At 41.5% G+C, this 24,333-nt stretch overlaps 1 protein-coding gene across 3 annotated transcripts in view; it reads right to left on the bottom strand.

Annotated features, from left to right (window-relative positions):
• Positions 1-2,504: 2,504 nt before the first annotated feature.
• Positions 2,505-24,333, bottom strand: part of limk1a (LIM domain kinase 1a) — a 72,677-nt gene continuing 50,848 nt past the window's right edge. For 2 of the 3 annotated variants that reach the window (XM_033631339.2, XM_033631340.2), the window contains 13 exons: positions 14,938-15,047; positions 11,835-12,050; positions 11,408-11,513; positions 11,025-11,236; positions 10,579-10,765; positions 10,296-10,382; positions 7,806-7,937; positions 7,556-7,615; positions 7,007-7,072; positions 6,428-6,596; positions 5,204-5,259; positions 4,218-4,375; positions 2,505-3,503 (listed from right to left, as the gene is read on the bottom strand). In XM_033631339.2, coding sequence (XP_033487230.1) covers positions 3,335-3,503; positions 4,218-4,375; positions 5,204-5,259; positions 6,428-6,596; positions 7,007-7,072; positions 7,556-7,615; positions 7,806-7,937; positions 10,296-10,382; positions 10,579-10,765; positions 11,025-11,236; positions 11,408-11,513; positions 11,835-12,050; positions 14,938-15,047 — 1,728 coding nt within the window. In that variant the 3' untranslated portion in view covers positions 2,505-3,334. Of the gene's footprint in view, positions 3,504-4,217; positions 4,376-5,203; positions 5,260-6,427; positions 6,597-7,006; positions 7,073-7,555; positions 7,616-7,805; positions 7,938-10,295; positions 10,383-10,578; positions 10,766-11,024; positions 11,237-11,407; positions 11,514-11,834; positions 12,051-14,937; positions 15,048-22,584; positions 22,747-24,333 lie in introns of those variants that run through there. The other variant, XM_033631341.2, reaches the window with a different exon arrangement.

Raw genomic sequence — 24,333 nt, 5'->3', positions numbered from 1 at the left:
CTCCTGCCAATATTTAAAAGTTGAACCATGCACAAAAAATGCATCTAAATATTCAGAAACATTTTGCTATCAAGAGGATGCACTTCCCAGATCCCATTTTAACAGTTGAAAGGCTCTATCAGTGTCTTGCATTCATATATCAACCTGAACTGACATAATTTATTTCCTTATCACAAGTAGCCCAAGAGAGGAAATTAACAAACATGGCTACAACCAGCCATTTGGTAATATAGTGCAAATTAAAGTACTCAAATCTATACAAAAAGATTTCAGTGGTTTTATATATATATAAAAAACAGATGCTGTGGGGTTTTTTTTCTCTTTACATTTTTAGCTTGACTGTCTCCGTCAACTTTTTTTGTCTTTCATTCTTTGTTTTCTTATTTAAAATTAAATCATTTAGAGACAAAAAAGAGCTCGGTTTAGAAGCTGAGGAGAACTAGTACATCATGCAGCTCGGGAAACAAAAGCAGGAAATACAAACAGAAAAAAAAAATAGAGACAGAAAATGTATGTTAGAAGGTGCAAGAAGAGAGAAATCTGACAGTGGAAGAGATTATTTCTGAGGAGTGCGCATATTTATGCAATGCACGCAGACAGATGTGAGGACAGATGCTTATTTACAGTGATATTTACAGCTAGCATTTACATGTAAACAAACAGTGGGTCATCCACAGGAGGAGAGACACATATGTGGACAGACAGCTGACATGATGAGGCAGTACCTGGTGATATTATCCCCACACCTGAACTACTGTACAGTACATGAGACGAGAGAAACTAACAACAGATTCATCGCCCTAAAAACTCTCACGTCACACATAATTAGAGTTGATGTGCAGAATTAGCTCAGCACATCTGATGGGATTAAATAATCTAGTATTATTAAATTTACTCCAGCACACTTCTATGGATACATGAAAACTCCAAGATCAAATGTTAAGAAATACTTTTTGGATGGAGGGAAATGACAGGATGTAACATTTACTGAGCTTGAACCGAGGGGAGGAGATATTTTATGGTGATAAGATTCCTCTTATCTCAAATGCTAAAAGCCCCTAACCTGCCACAGTGGTGGAAATGTAGAAAAAAAAACAACAATAAAGCTTTCAGCTGTGCCCTAATGACTGCAGTCAAACTTTAACTCTCAATTTCAACTGGTCGGCCAATAAAAATATGGCAATGTAGCATACGTATATAAAATATGTCTGTACATTTACAATATTTAAAACATTTACAATGTCGCCAGCTACGTACACTGGTATGCGTCTGAAAGTTTAAGATGCCACGTCAATATAAACGAGATACACTCTTAAAATCGGGAGACAACGTACCAAATTTATGCAAAAGATGTGAACCTGTTAAAGTCAGTGCTACACAATAAATGAGGGAGAGGGGCCACAGACGCATGTAGGTAGGTCTCATAGTTTATGACCAAATGAGGTCAGAGCGACACAATGAACCAGGATATGACCTGACAGCATTATTTACACTCATGCATTCTTCAGTGGACTATTTAAAGCTTAAAAGGTTTTGTTTGACTTGTACAAGTGGACAGCAACTTGATCTAAATCTTAGCGTCTTAAAGTGGAGATCAACAAGTTTTTATGCTTTCGCTCATCATTATGAAGTAATGTTAACTGCACAATGTAATGGCTATAGAATAATGACATCATCTGCGTATAGCTTGATTCCCTATAAGCCTCTCTTAGGCTTGATTTACAGCACAAAAGTAGTGCGTTAAACATTGTGCAACCAAAACAGAAAGAGGACAGCACTTTTGTTTTCCCCGGTGGGTATTAGTAGTCATCCCCAGTTACCAAAGAGTATCAGTGTAAGGTCTTTGCAGTTACTGTCTGCAGTAGTGGAAATGGCAAATATTGGAACAACTGAAGTAACTGGGGAGAATAGGCTTGGGCGGTATCACAGCATTATGGTATACCAGGGTATTAAGACATTCTGACAGAATGATTTTCAATACTGTAAAAAAAATACAGTAGCTCCTCTTTTTATTAAACTCATATGGAGAGGCTGTATTGTATGTAGTGCTCATCATGTGCCACCAGAGGTCAGTCAATACTTAGGGAACAGGCGGCTGAGCTTAGGAACATGACAACTGCCAGCGGTGGGGATAACGTTACAGGACTGTCAACAACTGGCTAGCAACTGTAGAGAGACATTAGCGGAAAACAGCATATTTTAAGGGTTTATTCTGACCAAACCAGACTAACTAATGAAATGTCCAACAAGACTGACCAAGATGGTTTTGGTGACTTTTGTTTCTGTCGACTCTGAATGAAGTGTGTTTTACCATCACTTAACAAGGCGATTAAGCTAGTCTTAGTTTAGTGAAAGACAGTAACTTTCATTTAGAAGCTGTATGGTTGTGTTTCTCTGTTCAATAAGGAAAGTAAGTGTAAGAATTTCACCTTTCTTGACATTTTTGTTTGTTAATTTGACTGAAAAACCTAGGACAGCTTGCAGAACTTAGCAAACTTTCTAGTTAGGTTGGGGGGTGAGGGGTTAGGTAGCCGTATACCCTGTTGAAATTTCAGGGAGGTAAGGAGTTATGAAGAAATAGATACTACCCAAGCCTAATGTAAAAATGAAATGTAGTGTGTCCTGTGTTGTTGGTTGTTGCTAGGCTCTGAGGAAAACAGAAGGCGATTCGGTTCTCTTTGTGACAGTGGCGCCAACAATAATGCCAGTTGGAAACACTAGAGGGGGAAAAGTTAAAAAGTTGTCTGTTTCCACTTTAAGCGACAGACGGGCCCCTCTCCTCTGCAAGTCCAGTTTTGATATCCAAATCAAAAAGCAAAATCAAACCAAAGTCACACAGAAACACCTGCAAACACATACTGCACAATGTACTCTGTAGAGGCTGAAGGTCTGCCTTGTTTTTGGGACTTGTTGTCCACATGAATATACACACTACAGTAAGTACAGTAAGTATTCTTGAATGGTTTGACCACTAATGTGAAATCTACATGATTCAAGAGTTGAGTCATGATTTGAATGTTGGGTCTGATTGCATATGATATGTTCTACTTTAGCTTCAGGTGCAGCAGGATCAAGCTATCGTAGTTAATGTCTCTTGATTTGACTTTAAATGTGTGTGTGTGTGTGTGTGTGCGCGCGTCGTGCACAGGTGGCTTTTCAGATCCACGTTTTCCCCCTGAGTCTACTCGTTAAGCCTGAGCCAGCCTACGCCTGCAGCTCCAAACACGGAGGACTATTTACACGACGCCTCCAGCCACTGCACTGCCCGAGGCTGGCGATCGCTGCCCGTGCGGGGTTAACGTTAACTTCCCACTCCCTCCAGTCATGTTAAGCCCTACTCCGGCTGTTCGGGGTGAGTGTGCAGGCCGTTTTCAGGGCGTGTAATGCTGTGGTTCTCCCAGAAGGCCTTGTGCAGTTGGTCCACTTCAGACACCAGCGGCAGACCGATGTCCAAGTGCATCTTTAGGTTCTCCAGCCACTCCTCGAGTTTGGAGAAAGCAGGCCTAAAGATGAAGAAAGTAGACAGGAATCTCAGTTTAGAGTATTGTATCTATATTCACAACCAAAAAACAATAAGACGCACACTCATCCCAAATTCTAGCTATCTCTCCAGATAGTGTCAGTGTGATTTCCAGTGGTTTAACAGTTGCAGGGTGTCTGCAGGTATCAGAAACTTGGATTTGATGCTTTTAAATCCTTTTCAAGATCATTTTTAATCATATGTATGACAAAATATTGGTCAAATTATTGTTTCCCTACTCAAGCGTTTCAGGTTAGTAGTATATATCTGTACATGTGGTCCCATGCAGAGGCTGGTTCTACTGTGGGATCTTCTTTAAAAAAAAAAAGTACTGCTAGGTGCTGTTTTCATTTTTCGTACCGTTCAAACAAACGGGCTGTAAAATCAGACTATGAAACAGTTTAATATGTCGTGCATCATCTCTGTCTGCAGTTGGATCAATAAAAAAATAGAATAAGAAATGTAATCTCGGAAAATAAGACATGCATGGTGCATTCTAGGGGTGGGAATCAGTAGAGGATCCACTAGGGCTGGGCGATATGACCAAAATCTCATATCACGATATAGGTCATTTCATATCCCGATAACGATACATATCCCGATATAGTACATTTTAATCCAATGAATAAAAAGTAAAATTTATTTGCAATTGTAGTAAACTTGAATTGTAGTTAATTTAAATGTATAGATGTCTGACCGTTTGTCTGCATCAAGGTCACAGCACACAGCAGCCATGGGGAAGAAGGCGGGGGGACAATCAGGGGGACAGAAGTGCTCCAGGAAGCCAGACACGTTCAGTCCGAAGTCCATTGCCCTGGGGAGGTAGTCTGGGTCTGCGTTCACCCTGCCAATTATCTGGACACAGCAGGAGAAACAAAGAGACAGAGAAAGAGTTAAACATGGATCCTCCTGTGCCGATCTGCTGAAAAGCACTAAACCTCTAAACTGAGGCTGATCGTTGCCAGCAGACCACAACTACCGTTTGTGTGCCTGTCAGAAGCCACATGAAGACAACTTTGCTTTTCTGCTCCCTCTAATCCCTGAAATATTCTCTGGCTAATGGTGTCCATCTGGGGAAGTCATATCCTGGGGCTTCGCAGTGACTGAACTAAGCTGTTGAGTCCAAATTATGTGGATGGTGTGTGTGGCCAGGCCCAAAGCTCACCACACTTTGGGGCTGGATTTTCATTTGGAAAGCAAATATCTGGAATTTTGGAGGAGCGAGACTTTCCCTCATAAAAGGAAATGGGTGTTTTGCAAATAATGTGAGGAGCTAACATTTTTGACAGGTCACTGAATTTTCCTTAATTTACAGAAAAGTTTAGTTAATGCCAGACTAAGACGTAAAATGGAGAGAGGAGCAGTTTTGCACAAATGAAAGTCTAACTGAATTTGTGCCAGGAAGAGATAATAAAAGAGTTTGTAGGTGATAAACGTTGGTAAAATTCAATGAATATTAAATAAAACAAAGCTTAATTACGTCAGAGTTCAGAGGGTTTGAAAGGATTTAATTTTAAAGTTACAAGGACAGCAACTTTTACAAATGACAGGTTGGCTGAATTTTAAGCTTTTGGGACAAAGCTATGAGGTGCTTTAAGTTCTGCTTATCAAACAATTGCCTCTTTCAAGAAATAAAAAAATGAGTTGGGTTATGATGAGTACTGAGAGAGGAAGGTCACTCACCTCACAGAGCATGATACCAAAGGAAAAGATGTCGACTCTCTCATCGTAGCTCTTCCCTGGGAACAGAAATGACAAAATGGGGCTGTTGTTAATTTTTAAAAGGAATGCAATGTAAAGTCAACAGCTGTCACACTGCAGTGAGAGTAGTTTTCTTCATCTCAGTAAAGTGTGACTGGGTTTAAAGGTCCAGTGTGTAGGATTTAGTGGCATTTAGAGTTGAGGTTGCAGGACTAAAACTTTGCCCATGTGCCAAGCGTGTAGGAGAACTATGGTGACCAATGCTAAAATGTGAATGACCCTGTCTAGAGCCAGTGGTTAGTTTGTCCATTTTGAGCTACTGTAAAAACAACAGGTGGACTCTGAGGAAGAGGAAACGTGTGGTATGTACATGTAAATGGCTCATTCTAAGGTAACATTAACATTATAGTTATGAATATTATATGCCATTCTGCCAATAGATGCCCCTAAATCTCACACACTGGATTTACATAAATTAATTGGTCCATATATTATTTAAAACAGCACAAGCATCCCAGTAGATCACCATTTCTCAAACGGGGATATGGGTACCCCTAGGGGTACTTTGGAGTACTACAAAGTGTACTTCAGATTTAAAAAAAACACAAAACAAACAAAAAAAAAAAACAAAGTTAATTAAAAAAATGTATCATGCATAATTCCTTAACTATACTATAATAAGTTCAATAAAAATGTAAATGTAGGTTTGATAAACCACATTTTGTATTCATTCGTTCATTTTCTACAACCGCCTGTCCTGTTGGGGGTCGTGGGGGTGCTGGAGCCTATTCCAGCTGACACTGGGCGAGAGGCAGGGTACACCCTGGACAGGTCACCAGACTATCACAGGGCTGACACATAGAGACAGACAACCATTCACACTCACATTCACACCTACGGACAATTTAGAGTCACCAATTAACCTGCATGTCTTTGGACTGTGGGAGGAAGCCGGAGTACCCAGAGAAAACCCACAATGACACAGAGAGAAGATGCAAACCCCGCACAGAAGGGCTCCCTCACCCTGGGATTTTGTATTCATTATTCCTATTTTCAGTGCAATCCTTAACTGCCGCAACGACCACAATCAGGTTTTAATTTGCTCACTGTGTGTCTCTATTAAAAATGTTTTGCGCTGGCTACAAAAACACATTAAAGGTGGTACAATACACAAAAACGTTTGAGAATCACTGCTGCATATCATACCATGGATCATCTCAGGAGCCATCCAGTAGGGGTTTCCCACTACGGTGTACCTCTTCCTGCGGTCAGGCTTCTTCAGGCCGGGCAGTTTACCCTGCGACAACTTCTCCTCGTGCTTGTCATCCACCATGAGCCGAGCCAGCCCGAAGTCTGCCACCACCACTGTGTTGTTCTACACAAAGGCAATTTAACATAAAATGTTATTAGACTGAAAGGATATATGCTGCTTGATACTGCCAGAGAGAGTGATATAAGGAAGTTTAACATTTTAATTCCTCTTAGTGTGGATTTTCCAAACACTTCAGATGTAGGCTCAACAATACAAACCTTTTGTTTTCATGTGACACATGCACTTCCTCTGTTTGAGTAGCTAGAACTTTCTGCTGCAAGTCAGTGGAGTGTGTTTTAAGAAGGCTTAGTCTCTTATAGCTACTGCTAACAAGGCTCTCCTTTGTTTATTGTCTCTGAAGTGGCCCAGCAAGTGACAGGTGCACTGTGTTGAACTCTTAAAAGAAAACATAGATATATACATAGGTATGTCCACACACACTCACACACACAGAGGAATACACAAGTTCTTACCTCTCGGACTAGACAGTTGTGTGAGTTCAGGTCCCGGTGGATTATGTTCATGGAATGCAGATACGTCTGGATGACAGACAGATAGACAGAGAGGAGAGGACAGAGAGGCATGAAGAATACAAAATAAATAAACAGAAAATGGAAGTGTTTTTGTGATGCCCTACTCTCCATGCCAAGTGGAACAATCCTGCTTTGTTTCATCCCAAACAGCTGTCGTTGTAAATACAATAATTCAGTCATACATGGCATTCATCATTGTACTCATATCAAGGGAAAACATTGGGAACTGATGGCCTAATCTTGCAGGAATTCATGCTCTAATTTCCATAGCGGGGGATAGAAAAGACTGAGCACACATTATTAGTGGAAGTGTTGCAGCTCGCTATTATGACCACTAGAGGGAGACAGCAGACAGGAACAGGAAGCAGTGCACCTTCCTTCACTGCTGCATATTAAGGCAATTTGACTGTCTGAGGAGGTTTCATAGGTGCACTATTTTAATGAAAGAAACTACCAAAGTTAAAAACACTTTTCAGTCTTTGAACTCACCATCCCAGCAGCTATGTCCTTGGCAAAACTGACCCGCTGGTTCCAGGGATAGTTGCTGTCCTGTGAGCAAAAATTACAAATATCTTCAGTGTCACTTTAGCTGCTGATTAATCCAACACAAAGACTCCACCTGAGGCAATGCAAGATCGCACCACTTCCTCAGTTACTTTAAGGTCTACTGAATGCATTTTGAATATAGAACAGGAAGTAGACACACTTGTATGTCCACAGGCACACGCTGCCCTCTCACCATTTTCTTGATGATCTCCCTCAAGGTGCCTCCCTTGATGTACTCTGCGATGAAGTTGAGTCTCTTGTCCTTGTAGAGGACTCCGATGAACTTGAGCACGTTGGGATGATCCAGGCAACGCATGACCTTCACCTGATGAGACAGCGTCAAGACATTTTTACACACTCACACTGAATATTAGCTTTGGACAAGTTGAAGACACTTTGGTAAATACACTTATTCCCTCTATTGCCATTGGATGAGAAGATTGATACCACTCCCATATACAAATAAATACCAAGCTAGCCAGCAGCTGGTTAGTTTAACTTAGCATAAAGACTGGAAATAGGTAATAGCTATCCTGGCTCCGTTTAAAGGTAAAGAAATCTCTAAAGCTCACAATCTAACATGTTACACCTTGGTTGTGTCATCTGTACAAAAACCGAAGTGTAAAAACAACAAGTTGGGTTTTTAAGGGGGGTTATGTGCTGGGTTATGAGCAGTCTTTGGGCTAAACTAAACTTCATATTTACAGTACACACATGAGATCAGTATTTTCATCCTGCTCATTAAGTTATTTCCCAAAATGTCAAACTATTCCTCTAACTTATAATCTAATGATACTATATTGGGTATGAACATTTGAGAGTCATGATTAAGTTAGACGATTTTTTCCAGCTGCAATGAAGTGTACCAGTTAATTTCTGGGAGTCAGGTTGCTTGAGACTTGTCAATTAAATGTGCAGACTAAACTTCAGGGTTTCCCGTGTTCTTAAACATCAAACTCAATGACCTTTAAGGACTTCCCAGGCCCAATTGCCTCAAATTCAAGGACCACACATGTCATAGTTTGAGACACGGATCAATGACAATTACTATCACAACATGAGAATTTTTGTTATGACGACTAGCAGGATTTACATAAGCTGAAGAAACACTGATGCCACTGCGGGAGACGCGTGCAGACAGCAGTACGAAGCCTATTTAATGGAGCGACGCCTGTGAGCTTTTCAACATGCCTCCACAACAAGGTCAAAAACTGTTTGCCTCCCCATCCGACACCGGAGCTTACCTACAGTACATGCCTTTCACACAGAAGTGCTCCACCCTGTGTTCAGTTTAATAACTGCATCTATTTCACATGTAGTCACCAATATTTAAACGTGAAATAAAGCAAATACAAAGATATATGTTGATGTCTTCACAAACTGACATTTTAGTTTCGGTTTCAGTTGAACCAAATCCTAAGATACAAGGTTTGTTCTGGCCTGAGTGAGCACCTTTGCAGATTTCTGCTCTCTTTATTTTGATTTTAAAGGCAACAGAGAAACTTCCTGCATAGTTCAGACTGCTAAATAAATCCAGAGCGCTGAGCAAAGGCAAAGCTTCCCAGCACATGTGGTGTGAGAGGTTACAAGTAGTCCTCACAGCATGATGACAGTATGACACCTCATAAAATATTTCCCTCCTGGAGGGCTGTGAAGGAGGAGGAGGAGGAGGAGGAGGAGGTCACTGCTACACACACATAAACCTGAAATATTACCCTTCAGCCCTCATGATGTCTTTGTCTGACATGTTCGGTGCATTCTTTCCTCAACAAGATCACAAGAGACTCCGTAATGTGAGACTCCGGCCACCTACAAACAAACAGCCAGTGGGAGTAATAATCATGCCTCATTGTGGTCGGGGTTTGTTTTATAGCCGCTCTTTCTACTCTGTCGTTGTCTGCACCAATTACAAAGCAAAGACTCTGTGATATCGTAACCTAAAAATAAATCCAATACTCCACGCATATGGGAACGATTTTCCTGAACTTCAAACATCCCAATTATAAAGCTGTTAGCTGGATGAGCGAGTTTACGACACTGAACATCAAACAGGAACATCAGGAGTAATTTGGATCAGTTCAAGGGTAAAAATAACCCAATAAGTCTTAGAGAAGTCTAAACTTCTGTGCATGAGTCGGTCTCTGTTATCTCTTTAGATTAATGGAAGGATAGGAGAAAGATGAAGCTCTGTGTGGGAGGTGAAATGAACTCTGCTCATCCATCATTCTTGGGAGGAAGGATTGTGTTAACACTCCCTTCTGTCCCATTTCAGAGGTAATTTCATGTATTTTACTTTCATTTATTCAGGCGAGAGAACTCTTTCTTTTTTATTCAGTCATGCCCTACATTCACACAGAGGCGCTGCTAATTTTAACTACATTATTCACCTTCTGGTCGTGTACAAAAAAATGTTTTTCTTTTACTTTCTCAGCACAGATTTGCCCATCTGGTCCTGAATTCAAACCTGCAACAAACTTTCTTCAGCTCTGCGGTACTGACTGCCCTCATTTCACTGACTGTAGCAATGTTTGTATTCAAGGAAATGATTTATGAACACACTGGTTGTTTTATAATCTGAGGTCGACACGTATTGATTGCAGATTTCTGTTTAGGACAACGAGTTGATTCAGGCTTTGAATACACTCCTTAATGACGCCATCTGGGATTGTCCATCTCCACTCACCTCTTTCAGGAATGTTCTCTGAGTCTCGTCATCAAAGCGAATCAGCTCCTTCATCACCATCACCTCCCCCGTCTCCTTATGGGTCACCTATGACACCACACAGTGATGGAAAATACAAACAGAGTTGAGCAACAAACTGGTATTCCACCTTCTATATGTCAGCATGGAAAGCAGACATTTTGAAACTCTGCCATCTGCTGGACAATGTGAGTATGACTACATTTGATGCATGCTGCACATGTACTTTACACACAGACAGGAGTGTCCCTGCCCCCAGCTCTACCTTGATGGCCTGTCCGAAGCAGCCCTTCCCCAGCACCTCTCCATGGATGAGGTCAGACGGGCGGAAGATGCGATGCGTCTGATTGGACACGACGCGAAGCGACTCTGATCGATTGATGTCCTTCCTCTGGGAGATGGGAGACGCCGCATTGCTAGAGCCTGGTGACTTATCAATACTGTAGCTCCTCCTGAAGGGTGAGAGGGGACATGAGAAGAGTTAGAGGAAGAGAAAGAGGAGAAGGAAAGGAGTGCAAGGTGTGAAGTTTCATTGAAGCTTTTATTGATGAAGGACAGGTGCAGTATATTTGGGCAGGAAGAAGCTAAAATACTCTACAACTTCTCCATCATGTTGCTACCTCAGTCTGAGCTGAGCCTAAAGGAATACAATGAATTTTCGGCAATTAAGGGGAGACACCCCAGGTGAAAAACAATATCTCTGTTTCTTACGTGATGATGCGGGACCTCAGACTGTTGATGTCAGGGTGTGGGGGTTGTGTGATGGGCAGGATGGGGCTGGGGCCCTCTGACAGAGGAGTCGATAGGGGGCCATCGCCTTGCTCTTCAGCCCCTGAGGAGCCTCCCTCCTGCTCCTGACTGTGAGGGTCGTGTTCGATGGTGAGCTGCAGCAGCCGGCTTGTCTCCTGGATCAGCAGGTCGATCTAGAGACGAAGAGTTCGGAATTGAGAAGCAAAGATTGTTTTTGTAGCTAGAGAAATGCTCTAATAGATGAATACTTGAATACTTCACAGTGCTGCAATGAGTAAAGAACGGGATCAAGATTTCCATTTGCATATTTACAGTAAGGTGAAATATTTCAGTGTGGTCATTACCTCATCCAGTGGGACATTGTGGATGGGCGTCCCGTTGATTTCTAGGATCCTATCTCCAACATGAATGGAGTTCTTCACATCTGGACTGATGCAGTCTGCGTCCACCCTGGATACAGAAGAGCAATGAGATGAGCAGAAAAAATTAACACCTTTCTGCACACAATGAAACATGTTCGTTCAGACGCAGGCCTCAGATCTGATAAAGCCTCGGCTCATTTGAATAACAGTGACTTAGATTTCTGCTCATTTCCTTTTCCTTCCCCTCTATTATACATCCCAAATGAATCTCATCTATCACACTGTCTGCCCTTCTTCACTCTTTGTCCTCCACCATGCTAACCTCTACTGGAGTCATTGTCTCTTCTCTTCACACAATCCACAAAATATGCATAAACACACACACAGGAACACGGAGAGACGGACTCACTGGGAGACTCTGACGGTGTGTCCATGTTCAGGACTGTAGCCGTTGGTTGGGCTGAGCGGCTGGTCGATGGCAACAGAGAAACCTCGCCCTCTGCGGCCGTTGTTGCCTTCGGCGGAGGCCGGGATGGACACGAGTGTGACCGTGTGAGGGATTCGTGAGCATGGCGAGTCCGGCAGCGACACCGGGGTGACGATGGTCTGGTAGTAACAGTGACCGCTGGAGCCAGAGAGGAAGAGGAGGGAGGATAGAGATATTTTAAGGAGGAGAGAAGTTAAATGGGAATCCTGGTGAGGGGTCTGGCTCTAAAGTTGTCCATGCAGTCATGAGGGGAACATCAAGTTCTCAGTTTTTACGAGGGCTGTACGAAGCTTCTACTGAGGTTTTTGAATGAAGCTGTTGTCACATTTTATGACAGTATCACCCCCCCCCCCCCCCCCCCCCAAAATAAAAAAATCTCAAACAAAATCCTCAGTTTGAATAAAATGATTCATCAGATTAAATGGGTTAGTCTTCTTTAAATCAACTTATATTAATTAATAAATGCCATATGTGGTGCTGTTATATTGCTGCTAGACCACCTTACCTGCGGCAAGCGGGAATACAAACAGTTTTCTGACCTGAGTGAAACTTTTGTTTTTGAAAGGCTAAATGCCAACAAATATGGACTAAAGCAGAATACTTTGATAGTTCAAATGATGATTACATTTATCTTTTTTCAACTAGTTTTGACTTATGGTCTTTACAAAACTTCGGAGCTTAGGGCTGCAAATGAGGTTGGGTATGTGAACTCGATACCTCTTAGGTATCTACCGAAATAACCCAGTGCCAAGTTATATTGAGTCAAACAATACCTACATCTGATCCTTTTTGTACCTGGCGCAATGTATCTGATGGAATTGGCAGCTTGGGGGAATTTTATGCAACTTAATGCTTCTGTTCATATAATGGGTATCAAAGTAGAAAAAATATATCAAATGAAGTGATCTATTGGTACCGGCATCACTTCAAGGGTACTGGTATCATCATTTTTCAAATGATACACAGCCCCAGCTGCAACTATGTAACTAAATTATTTTCATTGTCGATGTATCTATTGATTATTTTGTCGATTAACCCTTTTAAACGTGAGCAAATCAGCTTGATTTCTTTCAAAAACATGGGAAGAAGGCAATGAGCAATGAAAGAAGAAATGAACCCAAAAACTTGCAAGAAATTAGTAAAAAGAAAGAAAGTTAAAAACAAACAAGGAAATGACTTGGAAAAGATGCTTAAAAGTTATTGAAAAAAATTCTGTAACATAATTTCAAAATGTAACACTAATAAATATAGTTTTCCCTAGCTTTTTTTCTTGTTTTTTAAAAATCATTTTCTGACCGCGTTTTTGAAAGAAATCGCACCAGTTTGCTCAGGATTCCAAGGTTTACACACTTGCAAAAGGCATGGCAGAAGACATGATGCTGCTCCTGGTTTTAAAGGGTTAACTGATTAGTTGTTTGCTCTACAAAATGTCAGAACATGCTGACAGATGTTGTTCAGTGTTTCCCAAAGCTGAAGATGCCGTCCTCAAATGTCTTTTTTTCCCCACAACCCAAAGATATTCAGTTTACTGTCACAGAGGAGAAAAGAAACCAGAAAATATTCACATTTAAGAAGCTGGAATCAGAAAATTTTGACTTTTTTTTTACTAACAAAAGTAAAGCAATTAACTGATTAACAGGTATTAGTTATTATTAGTTAATGATCTAATAGCTGAAAACAAATCAATTACTTAATTTATTATTGCAGCTCTGCTGGAGTTATTGGATATATTTGGATCATGAGTCGGAAACATGTAGGCACTACTAAAATCTATTTCTACAAATAGTATATGTAGCTAAATCTTTATCTGCAACTGTCCAAGAATACAACAGAATGAATACAATTTTTTTTAAAAAGCTGCGCAGCTTTCAAATGTTGATTTAAGATTTAAATGTCAGTGTTATGAATGAATTTGCAAAGCTATTCTCTACAGGCCTAGTTTTTACAGCATCACATGATGTTGACAAGATGTTGCTTTAGCTGGGAAAACACTGAGCTGACTCTCACTCCCCAAACACATGAAGAATGATCAGAATGTACGGAGGACTCATGAAATACCTATCAAATGATTCAAAACTAACACACCAGAGCTGAAATTTAATTTGGATGACTTTCTTTTTAAAGCGCACCAATCTGACCCAAACTACTAAACCTCTCAATGAATGTAATGATCTGAGACAATCACACTGTCATCATCCACTTCCACTCAGAGACCAGGACAAAGGCTCTTCTGTCCGAATGTATCTGTTTGTGTAGTGCAGCTTGTTGCACACTGAACTCTCTGTTTTTGAAGCCTGAGGCTTATGACAGTCACACTAACACAACTGCAGAGCCACACGAGTCAAACAATCTGAGCCCCAAACAGACACAAAAAGACCTGAGAGGGAAATTATTTATAATGTACTGGATTTGAATTTGCAGATTTACTATCAGAGCCATTAAAACAGAGACTTTCAGAGCTGTTAATATACAAAAGATCCTCTCTGAATCTTCTTTACCACAGTTCATCTCTGCCACAGCGTCAAACAACTGTACTTTAAGTAGTTTCTTGTACTTTTCCATTTGGAACAAAATGCCAAAAGCACCAAATTTCAAACAAAAAGTCCCAACATGTCTGGTAAAACCGTGATTGCTGTGAATTTCCACCATTCACTCACTCAGTTGTTGCCACAGTTGGTAGTAACATCGAAAAAATCCTTTGAAGCTCAAAATGAGCTGCATAAATTTAAGCTTTTGTCACTCAACTGCAGCTTTGTCTTCTTGTGCGTTTTATGTGGTTTTATTGCACTTCAAAGGGATTTCAAGTGAGAAGAGAAACTGGAAAAATGGACTAAAAAAAGAAAAAATAGTTTGGTGAATTAGCAGGGAATTGGAGCTACCACACCACAAACTGCAGAAGCTTTAATTGTGTTAAAAATGAAGCCAGTTAAAGACTGAGGAATGTAACAACGTCTACATCTCACAGTCTGATTTGACTGTGATATTCAGTGGGTGCAAGTCTTGTAATATTGTGCTTGAGGCTCACCAGTAGAGTTTGGATCTCTCCACCAGAGCATATGTGTCTCCATCTCCGATGAATGCCCTGCAGTTCAGACAGGTGAAGCATTCTGGGTGATATTTCTGTTCCCCTGCGACCTGTTGGGAGAAAACCAACGACACAGTTAACAGGACATTCTGCTTTTTGGTGCTGTGGAAATCTGATGTACAAAGGATGTCAAAGGGATTGTTTTCTCTAGTGGAAACACTGCAGGGCAGGAATTCACAGTGTATTTGATGTGACCAGAGCAACAGGCAGCGTGAGGCTTTAATAACTGGTCGAAGAAGTAGGGCGAGGTCTGGTCGCTGAGGGTAATACTGAGAGCTGGGAGATTGAATTTGCTGCTGCCAGATCCCCCTCTGAGAGCTTAGAGCAGTTTTGCAAACAAGAGGGGGAAATGAGTTATGGCCAAAAAGCAGAGCAGGCAATGAGCAGATTAATCACGCAGGCAGATCTGAGGACGACGCTGCCGCTGGAGCTTTCAGCTCGTGGCGTTCTCCAGACCAACAGCAGGAAACCAAACCCTTAAATGATCCGATAAATCACAAAAAAATGAAAAGATCAACTCCAATCAGCAACAACCCTCTCATTGTCATTGTTGCACATTAAATCTGTTTGTCCTTGCTTGTTGCGACTCTGACCGACGGAGAAATCGATTAAGTGGCCCTCACACATACATCATTATCGACCTCTTTTAACTCCTTCAGGTAATTTAGCGCCCGGCGATGCAAATGACCCGCCCACTCAAATACCTGATGACTTCTATGATTAAACATGAGCAACGATGTTAAGCACCAAAGGTCGAGTTCACCAGAGCTGTTTGCTCCCCGGAGGCTGAGCTTGTGGTTTCATTTTGTGCTTTGAGTGGCAGAAAATTTTTTGGAGGGAGTGGGCCCTCTGACAGCACGTCTCAACTGCAACGATCTGCAATGCAAATGCAGTGTACCAACAGTGAGGAGGGGCATTTCACTGAGGAGCACTGAACAAAGACCAACCACTTAAATGCAAAAGGAGAAAACAGAACATTTGTATTGTTTAGTGTCATTATTTAAGGAGGAAGAAGATATTTGCATAATGTTTCTTTTCAAAAAGGCACATTTAGACTCTATTACGGCACATAATTCAGAGAACATAACAGTTTTACTCATTTATATTTGTAAAGATCAAACCTGCATAACATATGAGCTCATGGACACAGCCACAATTCTGAGACGCACCCTTAAAGGTACAGTGTATAAGATTTAGGGGGGTTAGTGGCATCTAGTGGTGAGGATTGAGGATTGCAAGCAGCTGAAACTTCTCCAGGTTTGATTTCCTTCAGTGGTAATTGTTCAGGAGGGTTTTAGCTAGAACTGAATTACCTGCAGAGGTCTCTTCTTCTCCAAAACAAACAGAACAAGTGAATTAAACCGGGAAAAAAGGTTGATTAAGCAATGTCATGTTAGAAAAATTTGTGTTTTTCAGACACTCTCGTTGCAGAGAGGCCAGTGGCCAATGTAAAACCGTGAATGACCCTATCTAAAGCCTGTGTTTGGTTTGTCCGTTGGGGGCTATGGCAGAAACATGGTGGTGCAACACGGCAATCTCCATAAACAAGGACCTGCTCCCTACGTAGATATAATTAGCTCATTCTAAGGTCACAAAAACACAACAGTTCTTATTTTCAGGTGATTATACATACACAACATACTTGTATTTAATTTCTGTCACTACATCCCCTGAAATCCTTCACACTGGGCCTTTAAAAGTAACTGGAAAATCACAGCAAACCTATCAATTGCCCAAATAAAGATATGTGACTTCTAAATGCTCCGTAAAGCCGAAACAAAACGAGACAAAAAGGAAGAAAATGTGAAGATCAAAGAATCAATAAAATCAATGCATGCAGCCATATGTCTGCTGCCCCACCCTCCTGGGAGAGCAGCAGTGAAACCACGAGTGCACACACACACACAGATAAACACATGCTGACGGCCCTCAGGCTGCAGGGAGGAAGACACTGTACAAGCATATTAATTATCTGCTTTTTAAGTAATTAATCTGAGCAGCAGCCTTCAGCCAAATGTGAGGAAAACATGCCACCACTTGGTTTTCATAAGATAACATCCGGACATTCTTGTATTTTCTGAGTTAATGGTTTTATATCCTCAGTTGGAACAACACAGACTGACCCTGCAATGAATAAAATACACAATATGCAACTTGCTGATTTAGGATTTTCCTCCTTTTGCAGTGTTGTTTCAAAGCTTTCATGCACGACAGCAACACAACATCACCGCAGAGGGACGGAGAGGGAGCGGGAGGAGAGGGCAGATGTAATGATTTTGTAATGGACAAGGGAAGAAAGCGGCTGTAGGGCTTAATGACCGACATAATTTCTTTATTTGTCCTCCTAGCTGCCTCATAAAAAGGAGTCATAAACAATTACTGTCTGACGTTACAGGGGAGTGTAAACAGAACGCATCAGAAAATTGAAAGTACAAAAAGGAGATGAGTTAACAGAAGGATCTAAATTTTAAAATAACCATGTTACCATGATTTATTTGTGGATAGCTGTGAATTTTCTGTTTGTGTGTGTGTGTGTGTGTGTGTGTGTTGGTCTGCGTGTGTGTGTCACTTAGGTGCAGCCCTACAAATGGGAAAGATGGGAAAAGAGGACAGCTGGACGGAGATGAAAAGGGTGTGTGGCTCTGCACAACCTGACACTGTGGCTGCCATTTGCTTGCCAAGCAGGCATGACACACACACATTCACCCACACACACACCCACACACACACACACACACACACACTGCCACCCACACCCTCTTTAAAAGCCCATTTGACAGGCGACAGCTGCTGTGCTCACATTGAGGACATGCTTCCTCTCCAAATTGTAGATACAAAGACAGGCAGGGAGAAATTTCAAAATAAATCTACGTGGTACCGACACCATGTGACTGCTCAACGGTTTTCAGAAGACGGATACAAGAAACATCACATGTATTAACACACCATTAGCTCCACTGTGTGTACATGTGCCCTCCAGCCTCGGAGACTGTATTTAATTTTTTGTGTATTGCCTCATCGTGCTCATGATTGTGTGACTCAGTGTTAGCCGGTCACGTAGCCTCGTGGCTTCTTCTAGTGCAACAAACAAAAGCTGTGTAAACATGTCCGCCCGAGGGAAGAGAGAGTTGACAGGGTCCAGGAGTAAATGGATCAAGTGGCAGCACAATGTTCAGTCGCCATTTGTGATGAGGAGCTCAGTCACAGTAACACTGACTTCAGAAACTGTGAAAAGTGTTCCTGTTTATGGGATAACTGATAGAAACAGAAGAGTACAAGAAGAGACACTATGTTTCTGTAGCTGACATGCTCAAGTTATTATACTTGACTTCTTACTCAAGTATTTCTTCAACATTTTTAATCTATTCCCTCTGTAAGAACAGTTTTTAGTGATAAATGTATTAAAACACTTTAGTTATGACTAGGCTACGTTTGAACTTACGAAGAGCTGGTACAACAGACTCTTAGAGAGTTATACATTATTTACAAGAGAGGAGTCAAAGCTGAGAGAAAAAAGTAGTAGTAGTTTTGTACACCAGTTTCGTACTCTGGTGATCATCCTAAGATCCCTTTGGCCCTGTCTACATGTATACAGATATTTTGTGATTCTGCTAATTCTTGTCCACATGCAGACAGAGATTCAGGTCACTAAACACTAAAACAGAGATTTTTTTTTTTTTTAACAATTCCTTCTAAGGTGTGTATTTTTCAAAACTCTGATAACTGTTTATCTTTGCTTATGTGTAAAACGGAGCATTTGGGAAACAATGACGTCATTTTGTCAACTCGTGCATGTCTTTTGTTGCTTTGCATTGCTTTTAACTACTTTTTTATGTTTTGTTTGCACTTCTTGGACGAATGACTCCCTGACACTTAAACTTAGTACTGCTGCACCCCTTCACAGACGAACGGAGTCATCAGCTGCACCCAATGTTATTTCCTCCACCTCAGCGTCTACGGTTTAAAGTCTGCCAGAGACGACCGTTTTGGATCATCAGGACTGGTTGAACCGCTAAATGGTGGGACACTTTAACAGTGGGATTGTTGTCAGTGAGGAGTGGAAGGAAAACTCAGCATTGCTTGAGCTCCTTGGTCTTTATATTAAAGGGGAATCAACAGTGATGAGATCTGCTGAAGACAGCTAACACTGGCGAGCACATAGATACGTTTTTGCGTTCCAGTGTGGACGGAGACATTTTGTAAAGCTAAGGTCTTGTGGACAAGAGTGCTTTTTCAATCTGAAGCAAAATATTTCCATTTTAAAAAACTTCTGTATACATGAAGACAGAACCTAAGAATCCTCTTTTAACCTCTTATGGGTTCCTGACTACCAGGTTAAAAAGCACCCAATCTTTTATTTAGAGCATGACAACGCTGACGGCGGTCATTCCTCAAGCCCTGAAAAAACTTCAGGCGACAGTCCTCCACAGAGACTGTCGGCTTGGCGTGTCAGGGCCCTTAAGCTTTATTTGTTTTTAATGATTTATATGTGCGACCTGAAGTTAGCTGTGGAATGTGAAAAAACCCTTTTAAGCCATTTGGAGGAATTTATGGTGGTCTGATGCTCTTAAAGACATTAAAGAGCTAAGAAACATGTGGTAGTAAGTCAGGGATGTTGACGACTCATTTTGGTCCTAAGTCACCCATGTTGACTTTTCCTGAGCTGAGGTCACCTCTCTGGACATTATTATTAGTTAGCACCTAATGTTAAATGTTTGGATGTGTTAAAAACTATTTACTCATACCAGCTGAGTCGAAATTCAAACTCACTAATAATACAGAGGTAAATGATCTAATTAAATGTATTTATCTTTTCCTTAAGCAGCTGGTAAAACATGTCTGACCTCTACTTGTTACTTTCTTTTTGGTTTTTAGTTTCTGTTTTGCCCTCATGACATGTTCACCACATTTCAGATTTTCCCTCTGTGACATTTTCCAGTTACATCACATCTTGTCACATTTCCTTTGCTGATTATCTGGTAATGAAAGGAAGATGAATGTGTGTCTGCCAAGCGTCAGTAGTAAAAATCACAGATAAAAAGCAGCAATAGATGCCAACTGTTCAATCACAAATGAAAGAAATTAGTTAAAAAGAAGGCAAGATAATTATCAGATGTAGGCTGAGCGCATCAGGGAGCTGATACATCTGAGGGATCATTCATAAAGAGAGGAGGAGATCACTAATGCCTTTATAATAAACTAATTTCCAAGTGATTACACTGTCATATTTTCAGCGTGGGAATAAAATCACTTGAGTTAGTGCATGCTCCTGTGATCTCAATCATTTGGTGTAAGTTGGTCATAAAATTCAGTCTGAGCTGTTTTGAGTCTTGGGTCTTTTGCTCATCTTGACGTTCTGACAAAATCAAACATGTTTAAAATTATTGTCAGGTTTTTGCTTTGGCTCATGCGAATACCGAAGTTCAGTGCTGTGAATATTGTCAACAACCAATAGGTATGCTCACTCCAGCACCAAACAAGAAGCAGCAAACCAGGTAGACAGTAAACATGGAGGGAGGGAACGGAGGGGAGGCGCAAGAACACATCAGTTCTCTTGGAGAAACTGGTGGAGTTGTGGAGTGAGCAAGGGTCAGTATTTAATTCAGCATGCGTTTGATCCACCAACCAGTACTTATTTTAGTGAGAAATCTTAATTAATGAGATGATTCGCCTCTCTAAATTCCACAGTCTCCTCTCACTAAAATAGCGCACCTAACCAATGGAGGCTGGTAGCGATTCAAGGCAACCAAATTTCAAAATGTGAAATTTGTACGCAAATACAGTTTATTTTTACAGGTCATAATGATGCCGAATTGACAAGAATGCTGTCGACATATGACACCTTTTATCTTGTGTTTCTAGGGTAAGTGTTTTTGCGCACACGTAAGGAACCGTTAATATGTCGTATTTCTTAAAGGGAGTTTGGTGTAACATTGGTGCAATCTCAAAAAGACTTTAGCTGTATATAGTCTTGCAAATATTGACCATGCAAGACCTCGAGTTTTTGCAAAATCTTTGCATGTGTGATTATTAACTAAGAATATCACACTTTAAAATACTTTAGTCTGTAAAAAGTCTTTTCAAAGTGTATTATAGGCATAAGTTGAGCTAAAACCTTTAGTTAATTACCAGTTAGTCAATTCATTTACTATCTTGATTTATAAATCGTTTACAATTCACTGCTTTCAGCCTCTAAACTAGATATTTTTGTGTTTTGGGCATTTTGTGACACTAAAAACAAGTTTAAAACAGTTTAAGGGTCAGGTGGATGCTCTCATTCAACAAAGGGATTGAAAGTGATATAAAACAGTATGTGTCAGGGATGACTTAAGTGTGTTAGTGCACATGTGTTTATACACAGCAGGACCTCATCAGGAACTCCTGCATACCCTCTGGTCTCTTTACCTCAACAAGTCCCACATAAACACCACTTGGACCCTCTGACTTCACTGGCTCTGGCTAAATGTGGAACCATGATCTCATAACAACACTGCTGAAGGTGCTTCTGAATGGCCTCGCTAAATTATGGGAGATCTGGCTCTGCTTAACCTCATGTTTGATGTAATGAACTTCACTTAATAAGCCTCCCTCATTGGCTAAACTCATAAACACAGTCCATGTGTGACTGAGCTCCCAGAATCAACACAGAGCTTGAGGTTTAAAAATTATCTCATGCAGATATTTTGAAGAAATAGTAAAAACATGTGTAGTGGGTATCTGATACTCCCCCACAGAGAGAGCTAGCGCTGGTTCAGATCTCAAAAATGTGTCAAAGGGAATTCTTAAAGCGCCAATAGACAAGATGTTTCACACTGCTGCAGTCGAGGCTGTTGGAGTAGGAATAAAGTCAAAGGACGACATGATCCTGGTTCACTTTTAGACTCTCTACAGCACACATCATTTAGGCAAACACAATTATACTGATAGCCTGAGAGAGAAGACAGAAGGCCACATTGATGCTGTCTGAATGGAAACCCCCCTTCAGCCACAAACAGTACAGTATCACAGTATACACAGGCCTCGGCTTTAGAAATGCTGTTAATGTATTCAGCCTCTTCCCTCCGCTCTGCAACTCGCACTTCCACTGTGGTTTCCAGCAAGTAGGTGGTAAATAAAAATAACATGATGCAGTGACACAGTTATTAGAAATGACAACTGTTGTCCGTCCCTGAATGTGTGCACTCACACACTTTAAATCCTACTTTTATCTGAGGAAGAATGCTCCCTATAAATAGCACACGTGCCATGGCTCATCAGTTTTTCATGACATGAAAAAAAGATAAAGCCAGAGCGCCGGACAGAAAAAGAGGAACAGATCTGTAATTACAAGGCAGTACGCTGACCCAGTTTGAAATGACACACAAAATACTCCAGCGTACAGTGTCATGCTTCAGCTTCAGTTTTAAAAACACAGCCTCATGTTTTCACTCCAGTTTCAAAATTAAAGAGATATAGATGGAAAGAGTCTCTGCAGGAGCAACCGGCAAACCACCTCAGCCAGCTTGAGACAGTCTGCCTCCCTGCCTCCTCACCGGCTCCCTGTTCATCACCCACTGGACCCCCAGTCACCCCGAGCAGCAGCCTCACCTTCTTATCCCTCTTCCACAGCCTGAGACAGCAGAAGCTCCAGAAAAACAAATCTCCCACCATGTCAGCGAGAGCTGGCGACTCTCCTCGCTGTTCTAGTTCATTCTAGTGAGGCAGGCGATTCCCCCGCTGTCACAACAAAACACTGGCAGCAGCCAAACCGGCCGGAGAGCAGAGCTGGCAGGGGGAGGGAGAAGAGAGAGAGAGAGAGAGAGAGAGAGAGAGAGAGAGAGAGAGAGAGAGAGAGAGAGAGAGAGAGAGAGAGAGCAGCCCACGCCTTTGCAGCTGAGCTCATCTCTGAATCAGTGTCACTCCTCCTGGCTCTCCCCCCTCCCACCCTGCCTTCCTCTTCTCTCACACTTTTGCTATGACCTCATCGTTTCCTGTTTGGCCCCGCCCACTCTTGCACACGCGCCACCCGGCTGCTTCAACCACACACAAACACACACACACTGCTCTACCCCCACCCCCTGGTGTCTTCAGTAAATTCCTCGCTCCCCCCTCTTCTCCCCTGCTGCCCCCCATTCCTGCAATCACATTTCTAAACCAGAGAAAGGTGACAGTTACAGGGTTGACTCATGGGACCTTTTGTGAGGATAATAATTTGTTTATGTTTGTGTTGAATGTTATTTTATAAAGGTGAAACAAAGCCATGACAGCATTGTTTTAAGCCTACATAGTAAATAAATACAGTGCTGTACATCATAGGTTGTAGCCACGTGGCCACTTTTGCAAACTGATTGCAAAATGAAACAAATACTGATAATGTGTATAAGTATATAATATATATATTTATGTATAATTATAATAAATAAATTGCCTGTTTTCAATCTTTTGACATTTGCTGTCCTCACTCATCTTTGTCAAGAGGCTTATCCAGTCGCAGCAGCCCTGCACGGCTCAGGTGTGTGCAGGGGCATTTATGGGTTTTGAGGACATTCGTGGCTTAGCCCGGACCTGGGGCATCGTCAACCCGGCACCTTTTTTTGGATAAATAAGCTCTTTTATGATGCTTTTTAAATGCACCCTGGCACCTTATTTACATTCAAAGTCCAAACCCCCCCAGCATGAATCACTTTAGTTTCGTTGTGAATTAGGAAATGGAGCCTTGTGACAGTCTGGTGATCTGTCCTGGGTGTACCCCGCCTCTCGCCCACTGTCAGCTGGGACAGGCTCCAGCCCCTCCGCCACCCTGAGGAGGATAAGTGGTTACAGATGATGGATGGATGGATGGATTAGGAAATGGTCAACGAGCCACCTGGCACCCTGTCTCAACTTGAGTTAAGTATCACTGCTGTATGTAATTCTGTTCTGTTCCTCTGATCACTATAACGTGCTTATTAATGCTACAAAATGATGGTCTTTATCATCAATAAGTCTGTCCATTATTTTGGCAATTAATCGATTAATCATTAAGTCAATAAAATGTCCAAAAATAGTGAACATGTCTGAGAACCACTGGAGTTGTCTCTAAGTTGCTCTTTTTGAGTGCTTGACAATCAAAAACTGAAGGCCCAGACACAGCAAACAGACTTCAGAGAACTTGTGTAAGCATCGTCTCATGTCGCTTGTGTCAGAAAGTTGCACATGAACACACTGCAAAGACAAAAGTTGACAGCCAAGCAGCACATACATTCTGCACCTGCGTGAGAGGAAAGAACTCCATACCAGCAAACGGCAGTCTTCTGAAATCGCCATTCAAAATGGGAAACCGGAGGACCGTCTTGATGCTTGTTAGCCAGTTAGCAT

This window comes from Epinephelus lanceolatus, chromosome 4, assembly GCF_041903045.1.
Source record: "Epinephelus lanceolatus isolate andai-2023 chromosome 4, ASM4190304v1, whole genome shotgun sequence".
Taxonomy (NCBI): Eukaryota; Metazoa; Chordata; class Actinopteri; order Perciformes; family Serranidae; genus Epinephelus; species Epinephelus lanceolatus.
The sequence above is the reverse complement of the archived record's forward strand: the minus strand, read 5'-3'. Positions and strand labels throughout refer to the sequence as shown.